We start from the raw sequence: 18,621 nt of genomic DNA, 5'->3' as shown, positions 1-18,621 counted from the left end.
ACTGATCTATTGCACCTGGGGGGATTGTACCTTTCTCCCACATGGCACAAAAGATGTCAGTTAGCTTCTGGGTTAGCACATGTCCTCCAGACTTGTATACCTCGGCTGGAATGCCGTCGAGGCCTGGCGCTTTTCCGTTGCTCATTTGGCTGATGGCCTTCTGAGTCTCGGAGAGGGACGGCAGTATATCCAGCTCTTGGTTAACTGGGATCTGTGGGAGACGTTCAATAGCTGCATTGTTGATGTCAAGAACAACACAAGGATCTATACACCACCTTCATCGACCTAACTAAGGCCTTTGACTTGGTGAGTAGAGAGGGGCTATGGAAGATCATGGCCAAGTTCGGCTGCCCAGAACGCTTCACCTCCATGATACGACAGTTCCATGAAGGTATGACAGCCCGTGTCCAAGACGATGGAGAAAACTCAACAGCCTTTCCAGTGACCAATGGAGTGAAGCAAGGGTGTGTCTTGGCACCAACCCTCTTCAGTATTGTCTTCACAGCCATGCTGACTGATGCCTTTCACGGCACCAAGGAGGGAATAGACATCAAATACAGAACAGACGGGAAGTTACTTAACCAACGTCGCCTGCTTGCGCTAACGAAGGTGAAGCACACAGTCCTGAAAGACTTCCTCTTCGCCGATGACTGTGCCCTTAATGCCACAAGCGGACAGGATATGCAAATATCAACCGACAGGTTCTCTGGGGCTTGTGACAACTTTGGTCTCATCATCAGCACCAAAAAGACGGAAGTCTTGTACCAACCACGCCCCGGCAAACCTTACAAGGAACCTTGTGTCACAGTACATGGCCAAGTCCTAAACCCTGTGGACAAGTTCACCTACTTGGGCAGTACCATGTCACGGCAGGCAAACATAGATGAGGAAGTGAACGGCAGAATCTCTAAGGCCAGCAGTGCTTTTGGGAGACTTCGACACAATGTCTGGGACCGAAGGGGAATCAAGCTCAGCACAAAACTTAAAGTGTATCAGGCAGTAGTCATTACTACTCTTCTCTATGCCTGTGAGACTTGGACAGTTTACAGAAGACATGCAAAACAGCTAAACCATTTCCACACAACATGCCTTCGTAGACTCCTTAAAATTCATTGGCAAGACCACACCCCAGATACGGAGGTACTTTCCCGTGCCAACATGCCCAGCATTCACACCTCATAGAGAAAGCCCAAGCAAGGTGGGCAGGACACGTCCGACGGATGAACGACAGCCGCATACCCAAAATGCTGCTGTATGGGGAACTGGCTGAAGGCAAAAGGCTAGCGGGCCGCCCCAAGCTCCGCTTCAAGGACAGCCTCAAGGCAACTCTGAAGAGCCTCAGCATTCCCGTTGAAAACTGGGAGGACGCTGCCACTGACCGTCACCAGTGGCGCAGACTAGTCCACCAGGGCGCCGAGCTTGCTGAGCGTCGTCGCACCAGCCTGGCTGTCAGTAAGCGGGAGGCACGAAAGGCGAGGGAGAAAAACCCGTCTCTGCAGCCACTACCTGAGCACAAGTGTGACGTCTGCGGCAGGTGCTTCCGGGCTAGAATTGGACTCGTCAGCCATACCCGGACACACAAGGACTGAAGTTGGGGTCATCATCGACTGCGATGGACGAACATCACTGATCTATTGCAACAATGTTATGGGCTATTTCACGCTTGGAACATCTTTCAAATACTGCATAGAGGAATAACAGTATAGTTTTGAAAGTCCTCTGAGAATAAAATCTATTGGAAAGATGACATAAGAATCTTGATTTGATGCAGAAAAACATTGTTCATGGCAACTGTGTACAAATGTACTTGCTTTGGAAAGTCTCGAATGATTACAATGACAGCATATTTTTGGTGGTTGTATAGACTACACTTTTTATCATGTCTGCTAGGGGGCATCGATTTACAGCTGCAGAGATCAGTAAAGCATTAGAGCCCAGAAGTTCTCCTTAAAATAGCCTATTACACTTGAATCCTATATTGTGTAACTGTCATTCGAGCAAACAGATGCCAAAAAGGGAGCAGGTCCAGTTTAACCTGAATGTAAATTCCCTGTGGGATTATTTTCATTTCTTTTGGAATCATCTAGTCTGCTATGGGATAGGATTGAGATGAGATGTCAGTCTAAAACAAGAAAGCTCCCAGGACTGTGTTTCATTCTGACAGCTGGCTGTTAATGGACTTTCTCCACACCTGTGAGTATGTGCTATGTACACACTGACGGTGACTGTGACTCTGTATGTACACACGTAATGAGACAGTTTTCCACAACATGACCACAGGACTGGCAGATGTTTACTCCTACCAGTAACAGAGGACTCTTCTCCTCACTGATAAATGATTAACTGGTATATCATCTTCACTTCTTAAAGATAACAAATACTTTGGCAAAATGGGGATAAACAAACAAGCCTTTGGCAGTAAATCTGTTAGGCGCAAGAAGCTAAATCTACATTGCATTTGGACATGCATCAGACAGGATTGAGGAGCTATTTAATAGTTCAGGAAGTTGCCAGACTTATCTCAAAACATTCTTGGGACATTCTGAAGCAAAATTCTGGTGGGTTTGGATTTGATTAAACCAGATTACTCTGTTTACTGTCTAATCCCTAAGCAAGCAGGTAGGAGCAGGGGGATATGGGGTCTTGTTTTCTGATTGAAGCATGAAACAACAAGGGTTGGTGGGGGTCTTACTGGGGTTCCATTCCTCTGGGAAGAGTGGATTTGATACCATACTTGTGGACTGTGACACAAAAACTACATTCTGATGTTCCTTTCTCAACTCTTATCAATGGAGTGATGTCTGTAAAGGATCAAGTAAAAAAAGATACAAGAGCAAGACACCCACCTGTAGCTTGTTGGGATCATCTTTGGACTCCCTTATTCTGATCTCGATCTCTGTCAGCCACATGTTGAGATCGTCGGTCTGGGAGCGGAACTGGTACCACTGCGGCACGACAGTTCGCAGCGTCTTCTTCTTCAGCTCCGCATCGCCCTTGACCGAGCTCCATCGGCCCTTCAAGTCGTTCAGTTTCAGCCGAATCTGCTCCTTCTTGGTAGAGTCGTCGGTCTCCTTGATGGCTTTGTCACCTTTTTCGAAAATCTCGTCGATCTCGGCTTGTATTCTTGAAATTTCATCTTCAGTTGCCTGGAAGGAGCACATGAGAGAAAAATTTTCAGGAAAGAAAAACACTTCAGATCATTAAGTTTTGTACACTGTTCTGAGTGGTTCTCTGGATTGCCACCAGAGTTTAAGCAACGTGGGAATTGCTATCCCTGTTTGCTTACACCTAAGGAAAGCTAACACGCTTCAAAGGATGCTGCAATCAGGATGGCCACATAAACACAGCCAGAGCACAAACACGTGAAGATTTCCACAAGACAATTATCATCTTGGTGAGTTTATAAAAGCCCTATCATGTTTTAAACAAAGAAGTGCCAAACTCAAACTGAGGAAACAGCGACAGGAAAATGAGGAAACATCTGCACCATTTCTTTACTTCCAGGGAAGCTCTTAACTCTTGAGGTAAACAAACTCTGTTCCTGCCATCCTCCTACCAGGCAGATTTCTCACAAGCAATAACAAACAGCACAAGTCAAACATACAATGATGGACAAAATCCCCAGGACTCACCAAGACAGACACTTTCGTCAGGTGTACAATCTTAAAGGAAGCAATGGGATTTGTAAAGCTTTCAGATCGAGAGGAGGCCATCCTTGCAACCTTCCCTCCAGGGAGGAAGAGATGAGTGGAGCTGGGACTGTTTTCTGATAGCCCATATCTCGGGGCAATAAGGAGGAACATATGACCCTGTATCTGGCTGATACCATCTGTCAACAAGGCTGACAAATTGTACAGGGCAGCTCTGCACACTTCCTGGGGAGGGACCTGTTGTGCTTGTAGATTACCTGGATTTTCCAGACTTCCAAACTCCAGCCAGTCTGCCATTAATCTCAGTTATTCGCTTGCCACATCACTACAAGAGGCAGCAGTGCCATCATTGAAATTACAAATTTACACTGGGACAGTACTGGGTCGAAAAAAAGAGTTGTTTAAAATGAATGGTATATGTTAGTACAGCCCATTGCAACACCGATTTCCTTGGAAGTGCTTGAAAAGGCTTACAAAAACAGTATTGTCATTCAGTTAGATGTCCTTCAAGTTACAAGATGTTCTTTTTCAACTTTTATGATAATTTGATGTCAACAGCAATGGTTGCAATGCACCTGGCTAAATATCTTTGTACAAATAAAAATCGGAAATGATCAAGGAGGATGAAATTTCTGACACAGCTGAAGTGTCACCTACAGAGAACTCCCAGGGCACAAGAGATAGAAAAACATTCTGGGCTAATTTCTTCCAGAATAAGATGGTGTGGTCTGCATGTTTGTGATCCTGTAGCATGTCAGGTCTGTACATCATCACTTCTGCAAGGCTTAGTGTTAGTGTTGTGCATAGTTAGGCATTCCACTGTGATGGCTGCCATACTGGCAACTTGTTTGGTGTCAAAACAGATGCTGTCACTCCCCTTGTCACATATTACCGACTTGTTTTCAGGCCTTTGTAACTAAATATTGAAAAATGGCAGACTTGATTCTTTTTTTTTTTCCAGAATCTGAACAAAGACCATTTGTGCTACTAGTACTGTGTAGCTTTAAACCAATGGGTATAGTCAACGCGTCAACCTTGCTACTTTGTATGTCAGGAGGTGAGAAAATATTTCGGTGCTTTCAAATAGCCAACTCTCAGCATGGGAAAAGCAGTCTTCTCAAGTGCCTATTTTCAGCTAGGACTCTCAGACAAAAAGGGGTCACCTAAGGTCACATTGCCTGTGCATCACAATGCCCTGGGGTCAAGAACCCCTTAACCCTGGGACAGAGATTGGCATTTGGAATTCTCCTGCTGTTGTGTTTCAAATGGAGGTGGATCACTCAGAGCTTTATCTGATCCAGAAAATGTACCCGCGGTATCTTCACTTAAACCCATTTCTCCTCTTTGGCATACTTTCAAGGTTTACTTGGAGACAACTGACCACAGTTCTGATTATGTTCACTTCACATACTCTTCAAGTTCAACTGGTCTGTAGTTCATCCTGTATCTGTATCTATCTACTAGTATATCACATAGTCAGTAAAACACCTAATGCCTGAATGACGAGCTCTGTGAAGATGGTGAATGAAGTATTGAGGAATTTTCTGACATATTACGTGTGTAGCTCTTCACAGACATGGAGCCAATAGCTTGATTCCACTGCTACTTACTGTATTACTGATTTTTCAAAATTTTCACAAACAGATCTCACTCACTCACTATCTGGTTTAAACCATTTCAGTTGGTGAAGATTTCTTGAGAAAGCTGTGAAAATTTAGCTTAAAAAGAATTAAAAACTTGTTTACATGGATGTCTACCTAGTGTCATATGTTGAAGGTTGGATATACAATGTAAATCAACTGGATTAATTCTGAGGACTCTGACGTTCCTGATAGAATCCACTATCTTTCATCAGTGACTGAGAATGAGTCTGACTTTGAAGACAAGTATATAAATGAGTATCTGATTCAATATGCAAAAGGCTAGGGGGTACCCCTCTTACCTTGACCCTATCCTCCACATTTTCGGTGAAGTCTTCCTCTCTCAAATCCCCACTGTCGGTCAGTAACGTGTCGTCAAACTGTGCGATGACAGAGCTGGCCTTGTGGAAGTCCGTCTCCAACTCGATGATTCTCGTGGTTGTTGTGACGGTTGTCACCGTGGTAACGGTGGTGGTTTCCGTCTTCATGGTCCTGGCGGGGACGGGTGGAGGAGCCGCTGAGGCGACGGCGACAGCCTGTTGCACTTGAACCTGCTGCAATGGCTGGACCTGCTGTTTCTCCTGGAACAAAACATTCAACAATCAGTTCTCTCTTTAACCTTCTAACTGCTTAAACCTTCTAACTGCTACACAATTTGTACTGGCGATGGGATTCAGCATCAATGTGGCAGTCAAATTCTTACATAAAAGACACTGGGACAGCTTGAATCAACAAGCAAAACAACAACACAAAGATAACCTCTGGCTAGCTAAGTCTGTTATCGATAGACGCAATCACAGCTGAATTCCAACATAACCTCAGACACATACAACACGAGCATAACAAATTGTCTTCCAAAAATGGCACTTACCTAAATCTACAAAACAGTATGGATAAACTGCTTGCAAGCAATTGTGCCTACTTCATAACAAACTTGTATAAAATTCTCGAAGCTAGAGCTAGAATCGGACCTTCTTTTCTGCAGCCCTTTGTGCATTCCTTTGCCAACCTTTGACGTAAAGGCCCAGACTGTTTCTCCTTGCCACAAGGACTGTTATCTTTCAACTCAGCACCTCGACACACAACTCCCACAGTCATAGCAAAACGTCTACCCAGGCTAGAAGCCAGCTGGCTGTAGGGCCCACCCAGGGTCAAAATTTGTCAACAATTTGGACATGACTTTGGGCTCAGCAGGGGATGAACAGAAGAGGGAATGGAATGGTAACATTTGGTCTGGGGCTCTATTTTGGTCAAAAGGTAAATACCAATCTCTAAAAAACATTCAAAACAATGGCCAAACAAACTAGTGTCAAAGAAATCTTCAGAGTCAGAAAGGAATAAAAGATGATCAATACAGCTGGTCCAGACATAGTGATCTTCATCTTTTCAGCACACAGGTTGACCGGTTTAGCACACCGAAGTTACCATTTGGCTACTGATTCTGACACTGACAATGAAAGAAATTGGTCTAATTTCCTATGACCCATGCAAGATTGTGTGTCCCACTTACAACATGTTCACCTCCATTTGCCAAGGTCTTGCTCTACTTACTCCCTTTGTAAGTTTCTATGCTGTGTCTAACTGAAGGTTCCCATGTGTAATAACTGGTATTGATCGACATGCTCCAGGCAGCCCAGTAATGATGTACTAGTCTCACCAAATGGTGTACTCTCTATTGTTAGCAAATTGCTGACTTCACTGGTCATTGCGACAGTATGGCATTTTAACTTCCCCTACTGCTACAAAGACAAATGTATGGAGTGAAAACCAAACTGAATTATCCACTCATCACGAACTTCTCACACACTCTCCAATTTGTGATTTCCTTTACCATCTCATACCCAATCTCAGTTGTCTTGTCGGTTTTTCTTTCTTCTCACAATCTAAGAAATCTATTCACTTGGGGGTCGTGTGGCATAACAGCAGAGCATTCAGCACAGAACCAAGAGGTCCCGGGTTCGAATCCTGCCATGTTACTGATCTTGTGCCCTTGGGAGAGGCACTTTACACAACTTTCCTCACTTCACTCGGGAGAAAATGAGTATGCCAGAATGCTCATTATCACGAAGTCTTAGATGAATCTTTGTCTATAAAATAGAGATCAGAAGACAAACCAAAAGTCTGAGTAACTCCTCCACTCACCCTGATCTTCTCACACACACTCTCCCATCTGCTGTTGAGGTTGATGAGTTCAGGTTCCACCATGCCCTGCACGGCCGGCCCATGCTGCATCAGCTCCATGGCCTGGTCACGTACCTGGTCCACTGTTCCTCGCAACCGGTTCGCTTCCAGCTGGAGCTTCTGCAGACAAACAAACCACACAATATAGTTTTTACTTTATAATGCTTTTTGTCGGTACAATATGCAAGTAGGCTTATGGCCATGATTACAATCATGCATTCATACTATTACCGGTTAGTAAAGTCTAGGGGTTGGGGGTCTCTGATGTCTATCTAATTAATGTAAGCGGTATACAACCACAAAGCCAAGGCAGTTTGATTGCTGTCCTATAAGCCATGTTTATTGTAACCTATACTTACTTTTAGGTGCAAGGTATTGCTATAAAAGGTTTACGACAGGTCCAGGGGCAAGACTTATTGCGCTAATAGCTCTAAATGATGTTCTTTTTGAAATTGTACTTCTGGTTGTAATGCGTCAATCAAGATCACATACTGCAGGGTCAATGTCCTGTTCTAAAACGCTATACAGTATTTGTTTATGACATGATGCCTGGTGCAAATAGGTTGCTTCAAGAGCAGTGCACACTCATTTCAAAACTATCACATTTGCCTGACCATTACATTGGCCAGATGTTCCCATGGATGCTTATGTACTTCAAAGTTCATAAAGCATCCATGACCAAGGATAATCCCTCAAAAGTTCAATTACACCAGAAATTCAGATTCCATACAATCATTCCCTTCCAGCTGCGTTTCCAAGAACATGAGAGTTCAAGACAAGTTCCATATTGCCTCCCAAACTCATAGATCTACCCAGCAGTGCTGACTACACTGGACTGGAAGCAATTATCTAACCAGGTAGGAAACTAACGACCCATCCCCACTGTCCAGAGAGCAGTCAGTCCGGTGTGACCCTCTGCTTCTCCCCTCCTCACGTGCCGTGAGCGAACCTTACGCCCACAGTACGCTACCCCGGCTCCTTGCCGATGATGGATGGAACCTTATCCTCCCTCCTGAAGACAAACGTCTGAGATAGTTCCCATGATGGATGAGTGGGATTATCTGTTTGTCGACCACTGCCATGTTCAATACCAAGAATAATTATGTGTATCCAGCTAACTGGGTAACCCCTAAGCTCGCAAGTCTTCACGTGTCGTGAGAAAGTACGGCAATTCATCTTCCTGTTTCTCTGGGAATGCTAAAAGACCACGAACACAATTTAACAAGATCCTTTCTTTTCACTAGAGAAGTTAGAAGCTCACAAGCATTTGTGTGCGATGAAATATAATGTTGATATAGCTTCCAACTTCTTCAGGAACAACAGAGCCAAGACTTTAAAAGGTATTTCCTCTGACGTCTTCCATATATGACAAACACCACCTCTGACATTCTTTTCAGGCAGTTACACAAATTTCCAAATGTTCAATGTCTATAGAGACTAGATTCTGTAATGCAACTCAATACCTTCCCTTTAGGCTATGGAAGTACAGGAAGCAATGTAATATAATTGATGCCTCTGGCAGAAACTTCACCACCTGCAGTTTCTGCATTACCGTGTTATAGGCATCTGAAGCCTTACAGATAGGGACAGAAGTCTACATGATGCCTTCTCAAACCTAAATCCATCTTCTGCAAGTTTGTTGTCACGACGCATCCTGTTTTCCAGAGATAAACACACTATCTGTCAAGGTTGTAAGAGTACGTATCACTCCTCACTGTCAGGAACACACGTCACGTGCAAGTGCACCAAGACCCCAGTGACAGAGACTGATCTTTCTCAAGAAACCTCCTGTTGTCATTATCTCCTCCATCAGCACTCATCCATCTGTTTCAATCTCATGTCCAAGATGCTTATCGTTTCAGCTACTCCCGACAACCACTACAATGCACAATACCATTTATATCTGTTATCAGCAGGCTGTGGACTGCAGCAGCATTTCAGTACCACGGACAGCCCTGCCTGCCATCAGTAAAATGGCCACTCGTGTGGCTCTTCAGCCTGGGACAGCAAGTCATTAATCCTGCCCTTGCAGCACACATCTGCTGCATTCAACCACAGATTCAGGGCCTGTGTAGAATTACTCTACCAAATTATCCCAGACAGTTTTCTAATCTACAGGAATGGGAGAAGCTAATGACAATGCGGCAACGACATCACGGAAGCCATTGTATCTGCCCACAGTCAGGAATTTGAGAAGGGCAACTGCCAGGAAACTTTGATCAACAGTCAATCAGGTATGAAATAAAGCCTGCTTTGAAGTGATCCTCTCAATGATCATGGATAACACCAGTGTTTCAATTCATAATGCTACACTCAACACCAAAAATTTTGCTGTTAAGATTCAGCAGCCACAAATAAAATAACTAGCACTTGGCCCTTATTAAACATTACAAACTTGTTTCACAAAAGATTTCAATAAAACGATCCTATTCATACAACATTTTGACCAGAAGGGCCTACCCTCAAAAATAAATCCTTTCCTGTTTCTTACCTGCTGTAGCACCAGTTCCCTTCTCTCTCCCAGCAGCTAGACTGCTGCTTAGCCAAGAGTACTTCCAAGCTAGCGTGGTTTCCAAACTACGCTGACCTTTTTCTTACCTCCCCTTTCTAACAGCTACTGGTTACGTTTAACTGCCACATCTGTGGCACTCATTGTCTACAACTGCCTTGACTTACAGGTTGGAATGACGCACAGATGTAATGTTTCTGAGAAAACTCTAGCAAAGCTCCTGAAGGACCGAACTTAATAGCACAGAAGCCTCCACCCACACATCGCCCAGCACCACTTTAGAGTCAGCTGTGGGTGAACATAAAATAGTACTTCACTCCTTCTACGGAAACTCTCCCCTCAAGCTTTAATCAAGAGCAGAGCTTTACGTGCCACTGTGGGGAGCTTCACGCTGCCATTACGACCAAATCACACGTATGAAATGGAACAATAAAATGGTGATGTGGCTGCAATGTGAACTCGGGGTGCCATCCGCGGCATGCGCCTTCCTTTCATATACACCAATCATCGACTCAAACTGCACGAACACGGACGCCAAAAAAGGTTCAACAGCCTACTCATGATTGACGCAATTCTTTGTGCTGAGCTGAAGACTGACAACTCTGCTATACCATCTATAGATCTTACCCCCAGCATTGATGCCTTCCTTTTGATATTCTGCAGATGACTTGTGTTCTACCATGCTTAACTACCACCTGCTAGCAGTTTCCAATTATTGAAGTTCTTAAGCACACTTATCTTGTCAGATTCCATCTAGCCCACTGGTAAAAGGAACTAGTCATTTCCGGGAATTCATACAAAGAATGGATGCATGTTTTATCATTCAGACTACTGAAGGACATTTCGTCTATTACTCCACACTTCACACATTCTTCATTTCCTGGGTCACCTTACATTATTAAGTGCCACTGTCCCATGTCCGTATATCACGCATACAATATGCAAGCCAGGATGCTCCAATTTAAACGACTCCCACCTATATAAAAATGACTTTCTTTTGAATCCTCTACAGAGGAAGCCCATCTGCCGAAAACGTTTAACAGCCTGCTTTCTTGATCAACCGGGAAAACGACACGTGTTGAGAATAATGTCAGCGTTAAGTAGGCTCCCCACACACGGCCATTACTCTCTGTTCTGTCCCATTTCAGCACATCCTCACCAATCCATCCAGCCCATATCATGGCTGACTTCCCGGTTCTGCCTGATAGAAATCAAATATTGTGAATTACAGCTTGGTTTTCTGGCTTCCTGTGGCGATATGCTGTTTTCTCCACATGGCTCTTGTCGTAGGGAAATAACACAGCATCTCACAACCGGGATTCTTCCCTAACAGTCCACAGTTTCCAGGGAAGACAGTCATTTACAGCAATGGAACAAGGTCACTGCTTTCAGGCCTATTACTCATGGATAAAATCAATATGGATCTTTAGAAAATCTGTTTGCATTTAGCAATTATTGCACCAAACCAAATCTTACCTAAGCCTGTCTGCGGAGTACAAAATGACTAATCTACCATCGCCAATCAACATGAGTATTGGCTTTCGCCAAACCAATTTTGTTGACCTAAAACTGCACGCAAACCCAAATGGAGAAATATAGCATCCTACAGTGGAACCACAGATTTATATCAACTACTGCTTTCAAGTATTGGCTATACAACGACTATAAATTGCCCAAGCTAATGGCCTGGCACATGATATTACAAATAAATCCAGGCAGGCTGGCATCTATCACTTCTGTGAACATGTTCCACTTCTCTTCTCTCCGCAGTAAATTTCTTACCTCAGATTCCTGATCGCTTGAGTTGAAGATAAACTAGAAACACTCTTGCATCATTTCTCAGACAGGGAGGGAATTATCTCCTTCAGCGAGAGATACCTGGCACCAGATATTCCATTGTGCGTTGATAAATAAGCGACGTAACAAAGTGCGGCAAAGATAAACGTCAGCCTCTTCAAGAAAGGGAACTAATTAGGATTGAATGGCCTAAGTGTTGGTAATGTGCTGGACTACAGTTTGCCCATCGCCTGCCCAATTCCCATGGTGCTGTTCAATTATGGTGGCCGTGCCGCCAGGAGCCAACTGCCAATCAATACGGGGCTGTCTGTCAATAATGGGGTCTCCAAAGTCAAGCAATTATGACCTGATTACATCAAAGTTTTACATAAAAATCAGCAACCGCGTTGTCTCCGATGAATGATATAACCGGCCGTTGCGCCCTACTTCCACAAATTACAGGTCAAACTGAACTAGAATTACAGCATAAAACACAGCATAAAGACCAGTGGTGTGGTTATTCACCAAGCACTTTACTTCCAGGCAGTAGTGCACACTTTAATACTGTATTTGCTGTTATCAGCTATTTTAGCAAGTGAACAGATTAGGGCATTTGTGCCAGTAAATTTACGCCAATTACAGCAACAATGCTTTGTGTGTCGGTAATCTGTCATGATCCGGCCCCTAAGTCCTTTGTCCCTCCGTCTGTGCACACAGGAATGCCCGTATCAATCTCCAGAGGGTTAGAAGGAATGGCAACAGTACATTCCAATGAAATATCTCATGCTTTTTTTCCTGGCTTTGCACAAAGTTTCTGCTAGTGCTATAACAACCTTCCTCAAGACCAAGTCCTTTTTTGAAGAAATGTGTCCAGTATTGCCTTTGAAAGTTACCTGCACACCGCACACTTATAAAATGTGAAACACGTTCAGATAACTGACGATAGGGTTCACTGGCCAAAAGCCTTGCTACTATATTGTTCACTGATTCAGCCTTGCGTCCTTGAATACCGCAATCTAGAAAGAATATTGCTCTTCATCTCCATCATAAAAAAACTGTGTACCGATGATGAGTGTTTTTACAGGAGGGCTATTTCACACATGCAGAGCACAGCGATGCCATATATATACCTTGTAGATATCCTACAATATACAGTACGATATATCACCCAATCTTACCTGGCCAATAGCAAGGAGTTCCACCACGCAGGCGACAATCCTTCTCTCTGTTGATACCAACCAAGCAGCACACAAACCCGCTACTACCGCCGCATGATCACCAATCGTTATCGCCTTGGCGCAATGAATCGCTCCACTCACACGTGACTGGAAACCCAAGCGTGCGGTTCTCTTGTGGTCCACCCAGGACGTGCCCATTGTGCTCTACAGTTGGTGGTCGTGCCCCCACCCCTTTGTCATGCAGAAGTGGGGACCCAGGGGGGCTTTCAATGTGGGAAATTAAGCCACTTCAATGGAGAACCCTTGCCCTAACAACTAAAATTACTAACCTACAAGGTATGGAAGTAATTGCCTACACAAATCTCGAGAGAATGAATAATACACTGATACAAACCAAACCAAATAAAGTAAAGAATGACAAGAATTGTGTATTTTTCCCTATTCATAAGATCCTTGTTACACACCCTTTTAGGCAATAAATCATCTGGCAGAATTGACCGAGAAGTTGCCCTACATTTGACATGACCATGGGATTTCTCCCAGACCACTTCAGCTTCATGTCTCCCTACGATTAAGAATGAACAACAACTTATATTTCCAGTAGGTCGCCTTTACTACTGTACATGTCTATGGGTGACCCACTTCCATTTCACTCCTCACATACTTTAGAATTCTAAATCGACAAACTTCAAATTACAGTGAGACAAGTACATACGCAGCAAGCACGATTTGTATTTTGAACAGAAATCTTATCTCATGCACAGACTTCCTCTAATCAACAGGCCTTTTCTTGTGGCAAATGAGAAAGCCATTGCAGTTCTGTGAGATAGGCTAAGACACCAGCAATCTCTTCATCTCACTTTCAATCCCCGAACTAACCACTAAGCTGGGAACGATTATCTCCTTTCTTCTCCTTCCTTTGAGTCTCCTACAGGATGCAGGATTCATCACTTTCTCCGCCAAACTTGAAAGCTTGCCCTAACCTACTTTACTCTAAGCCCCAGATATTGCTGATTGCAGTTTCCTCTAATCAAAACTAAATCTATAATATAATGACTGTGATTAAGAACAGGGAGCTTCAAAGTTCCACTGAAAACTGCTTCTACATTCAACAGATGTACATAATTAGCTGCAACCCAGCTGAGGACATGAAAGCATTCAGAGCCGTCCCCTTTTCTACCTTTACTAACCAGATTATACACAGTAATTGGACTGCAGGGCTAAATGTGGGGTGACCTAAATGATACAGCTATTGGAAACATGCAATACATCAATCTATTATGCTTCATACAATAATTTTCTAATCATTCACCCAAAAAATTAGTCTCTAATATCTGAAGACATTTTATGAGAGCTTACCTTGTAAGTGTCCACCTCCTTGGCCTGCTCCTCAGGACTGAGTCTGTCAGAGATCTTAAAGAACATCTCCACCTTCTCCATCCAGGTGTGCACCTCGTTCAGACCTTCCCGGAACTTCTCCATCTCAGACATAAACTCCTACACAACCAGAAGGATACAGCATTATGTCTTGTGTTATGTAAAGAAATATCAATGAAAAATGTCAGGAAGATACTCCACAATCATATAACACAGCGCTCTCATACTGATATATATATATAAGCTTGAATGTTACTGTACATTTTGAATACGATAAGTCAACTTTTCTGTGTTTGACCTTCAAATGCCCTTTCCATTTAAAGTACAAAAATTGTTGTGGAAAAGATAAGAGAAATAAGCCATAAAAGGCAATTTTCTATTCCATCCATCTTCTCATCTCATCTACAAAACAATTTAGGAATTATTCTAACCAGTATGGGAATGAAGTTATTGAGCACTGCAGTGCTGTGAATCCTTCTGGCTTACAGCCTAAATCCCACAGAGAACTGAATAGGTGTAGCAATAATGCAATAATGGTGTTATTTATCTGAAGTACAAATGTATGGCTTTCCCTAAAGGTGTAAAATAAAATAATGGCGCTGCACTAACATACCCATAACACAATACTGGTATACTTGATACAATTACTCATATCTTTGTGGCTTATTTTTCAGTAAAATATGTGTGATCTGTTTGTCTTTCACTTCCAGTTTTACTGCACATATCCACTTTATCAGCAATAGCATGTCAGCAGAACGTACTACACCTGCACAAAACCCGTAATGTATTGTACATAGCACTTCGGCAAAATGCCTCATGTAAGGTCGTATTCGCACATATAAGCTTAACATCCCGTCTGTAGTTTTGAAATGTTATATCGGAAAAGATAAATGTCTGCAACAGGCAAAATTCTTATGCAACGTTGACCAAATATCCAGCAAAAACCATGAAATATCAGGGTGTTGCTCAGGCGCAGTACATTCTGCTGACGTGCTCACATCTCCCTGAAAACACATCCTGACTGCCACTGACCTGTAGCCTGAGCCTCCTCTCGGCTGCCCTGGCACACACGTCTGACCAGTGCTGGTTCAGAGCAGACAGTTTCTCCTCCAGGGGAGCCAGAGTTCCCGGCTCGGCCAGCTCCACCATCTCCTTCCCTGTCTCATTTATGATCAGCACCACAGACTGCTTCCTCGTCATCTCTTGCTGTAGGGTCTGGAGGGGACACTTGTGTTAATGCATGGCCTGGCTGATGGATTCAACTTTAGACTTCTCCTATCCACAAAAAGGGCTTACTCTTACAGCTTCAAAGGGATTAAAGAATTTGTATCCAAAACAAACCCACTTTTCTGCATCAACAATGCACATGCATTTTTGTATGATGCCTGTGCTTTGACATAGAAATACTTCCTTCATTAATAAGTACACTATATGTTTGCAAAGTTTATATCTATCATAAGACTTTCCCATTGTGCTTTACTGACACAATTTGAGACTCTAATGAATAAAAAGAAGATCAAATTTCTTGCTGGCACAAGAAACCTGCATACCTTCTCCCATTTGAGTTCCTCCACAACATTACAATGTAGCTGGGATTGCTTCCAGCCAACTGGAAGAATACATGGCTAAAGGCAAGCTCAAAATATATTCCAACTCAAACACACCTTGCACCACTTGAGTTCCTCTTCTACATTAGCAGGGATGGCTCCATCTGCCTCCTTCTTGTTCAACTCAGCCTCAGTGGTGCCCAGCCACTCTGTCAGAGACACCATCTCTTTCTTCAGCTTCTTTGACAGTTTCATGGCCTTCTCCAGATCCTGTTTCCCTTCTGTCACCTGGGTGGATGAAGAAAAAGCCTGGTCACTGGCTAAATTCCTAATCTTTAGACATATAGTACAGGAATAGAACAGATCTATCAACAAGTAGAGGTAAAAGGATAAATCACAAGCAAACTCTTTATTCATTGGCTACTCAGCATGTTTCAATCCACCAATCAGGACCCACGACTCAAGCTACACACCTGATCCATTCACCAATCATAACTCACCATCCAACCAAGAGTGTTTCATCCACAAATCGGGACCCACCACTCATCCAACACACCTCATCCATCCACCAATCAGGGCTCCCATCTCATCGAAACACCTGATCCATCCACCAATCAGAACTCACCATCCTTTCCAGCTGCTCCCGCAGCATACCCACCTGTGCACCCAGGTCGTTGTACTGGAGCTTCAGCTCGTTAAGCCGTTCGTTAAGATCCTCGGTGTTGTCCACTTGTTTCTTTTCAACCACCTGTCTTCCTGTCTTTATCACAAACTCTACCTCAGGTTTGACATCACTAAGAATCTTGTACAAGCCCTGAAACAAATGAAGAAAATGATAAATATGGCTTGATAGCTTGTCTATCATAGTACATGTTAAAAAATGTAGTCCCGCATAATGCAAATGCCTCATGTCAAATTTTCAGCCATCTCTATCCAAAATCATCAATGCAAGGACTATCAACCTTTCAGCTACAAGTCTCCTGTCCCGACATGACCCTACCAACTAAATCCAACATTTAGCACAAGTGTTTCACATAAAGAAAATATAAACAATGGCTACAGTGTCTTCTGTCTTCATTAAAAGTCATCCTCTTCAAAGCTTTGTGTGATTAAAACTGGCTCAAACCAGACTTACTTACAGCTATACATCTGTATCCCATCTTCGTAACATAAACAAATACTTAGTTTGCCCATAACAACAGTCTATCAAAATACCACTTGAGCCTATTAACTGTTACAGCTGACTTTTGTATTCTTACAGTAAGTCAAACAGTTTAACGGTACAGTTTAGGGGTATTACGTCAGTGAAGCATTAAATTTGTTAGTGGTCAATAATGGTAAGAAGATTTAAACTTCACTGGAAGCTAGCTGCTTTCACAAGCTGGTATGGGTACCAACAGTTACTAGTCTTGTCCTTTTTTACTTGGGGACCACTATTTCTGTTACTATCTTTAGCATGATTCCCGAGCAACATCTGTACTATTGTCGAGCAGTAAAGTTCATTCATTCATTAATCTGTACTGACCATTGGGGCAATGCTGCAAACAGCGAGTTGTAACTCAGGTGTTTTGTTTTTACATAAAAATTAGCAAATTGCCAAGAAAACTTGACTAAATAAACAGAACTAGTTGTCCTCTTTATCAGAGTTTAAGATAAAGGGCATGCACTGTATCTGTATCTGTATAGCCAGTATAACCGCCCTTCGGCGTAACACACCAGCACTGTTACAGGTTATATTCAAGTCCTTTTAACATTCAAATTCACACTCCAATCTTCCCTGCACTAACCTGCACCAGTGATATTTTGAACCCTGTGCTATGAATTTCAGAGATAGTACTGTAAATCACTTTATATTCACAGTACTTTTATATTTGCGGATTTTGCAGTCACTTCTGTGCTGGGAATTTACCATTACCACAAACAAATAATTCGCCGAATTTCTTTCTCTGTGTCTACCGACACCGCAAATTTAAAGTTCCACGAGCATGTCCATTTTTCTAATTGGCTACCGCAAAGTGATTCAAAGTATATTTTGATCGCTCTCACCATACAGATGTCCAGTTGTCCCTGTACCATCTCCGGCTCATGGTGCTTCAACTCCAGCACTCCCAGCTCCTTCTCAACGTTGTTCAGGATGTCTCGCACACGGCTCATCTTCGGATCAAAGTCCGCAGGCTTCTGGTACTTGCGGAACTTCGCCTTGATCTCCACCATTCGCTTCTGTTAGGGACATTGGAGGAAAGAAGAATAATGATACATGGCTCTGGATATAAATATCAGAGAGAGAACTAGGGCTCTAGCAAGCACCTGTTTTTCCCTCAATTTCAGAAAAAAATTTAACCAATCCGTCAAACTTAACTGACAAAATTGACAAAAATCTTGGGAAAACATTCAAAAACAACCAAAGGGCCACCAACAACCACTCTCAACCACATGATTTGCCTTTCAAAATGTGGGAAATTGCCTTTTTAAAGGCTCGAAAATCCAAAATATGCCCAAGGACCCACAAGATTGTGAGCACTCTCCACCAGGTCTGATCATGAACGGAAAAAGATTTCAAGCTAGCTAGAGCCCTGCAGAGAACCAATAACACTTTAGTAAAACCAATAGAGAGATTTGAGGCCTGACCCTAGCTCTAGGGTGACTACGGAAACCTTTAAAACTAACATTTACATGTATGTCTCGGAAACAACATTTCTACTTAGAAATGGCATAAGAATGGTAAGAAAATCATCACGCTATATAACAAACCATCAGGCCTGA

General features: G+C 43.0%; 1 protein-coding gene across 17 annotated transcripts in view; it reads right to left on the bottom strand.

Moving 5' to 3' along the window:
• The window catches only part of LOC109481190 (dystrophin-like), a 204,793-nt gene that overhangs the window by 121,679 nt on the left and 64,493 nt on the right, over positions 1–18,621 (bottom strand). For 16 of the 17 annotated variants that reach the window (XM_019783695.1, XM_019783706.1, XM_019783708.1 and 13 more), the window contains 8 exons: positions 17,905–18,078; positions 16,484–16,672; positions 15,976–16,146; positions 15,344–15,526; positions 14,294–14,431; positions 7,433–7,591; positions 5,593–5,871; positions 2,847–3,146 (listed from right to left, as the gene is read on the bottom strand). In XM_019783695.1, coding sequence (XP_019639254.1) covers positions 2,847–3,146; positions 5,593–5,871; positions 7,433–7,591; positions 14,294–14,431; positions 15,344–15,526; positions 15,976–16,146; positions 16,484–16,672; positions 17,905–18,078 — 1,593 coding nt within the window. The remainder of the gene's footprint in view (positions 1–2,846; positions 3,147–5,592; positions 5,872–7,432; positions 7,592–14,293; positions 14,432–15,343; positions 15,527–15,975; positions 16,147–16,483; positions 16,673–17,904; positions 18,079–18,621) is intronic. The other variant, XM_019783699.1, reaches the window with a different exon arrangement.

The sequence above is a fragment of the Branchiostoma belcheri genome, unplaced genomic scaffold, assembly GCF_001625305.1.
Source record: "Branchiostoma belcheri isolate BF01 breed outbred unplaced genomic scaffold, Haploidv18h27 scaffold54, whole genome shotgun sequence".
In the NCBI taxonomy this organism is placed as follows: Eukaryota; Metazoa; Chordata; class Leptocardii; order Amphioxiformes; family Branchiostomatidae; genus Branchiostoma; species Branchiostoma belcheri.
Note: the sequence above shows the minus strand (reverse complement) of the source record. Positions and strands in the feature narration are given on the sequence as shown.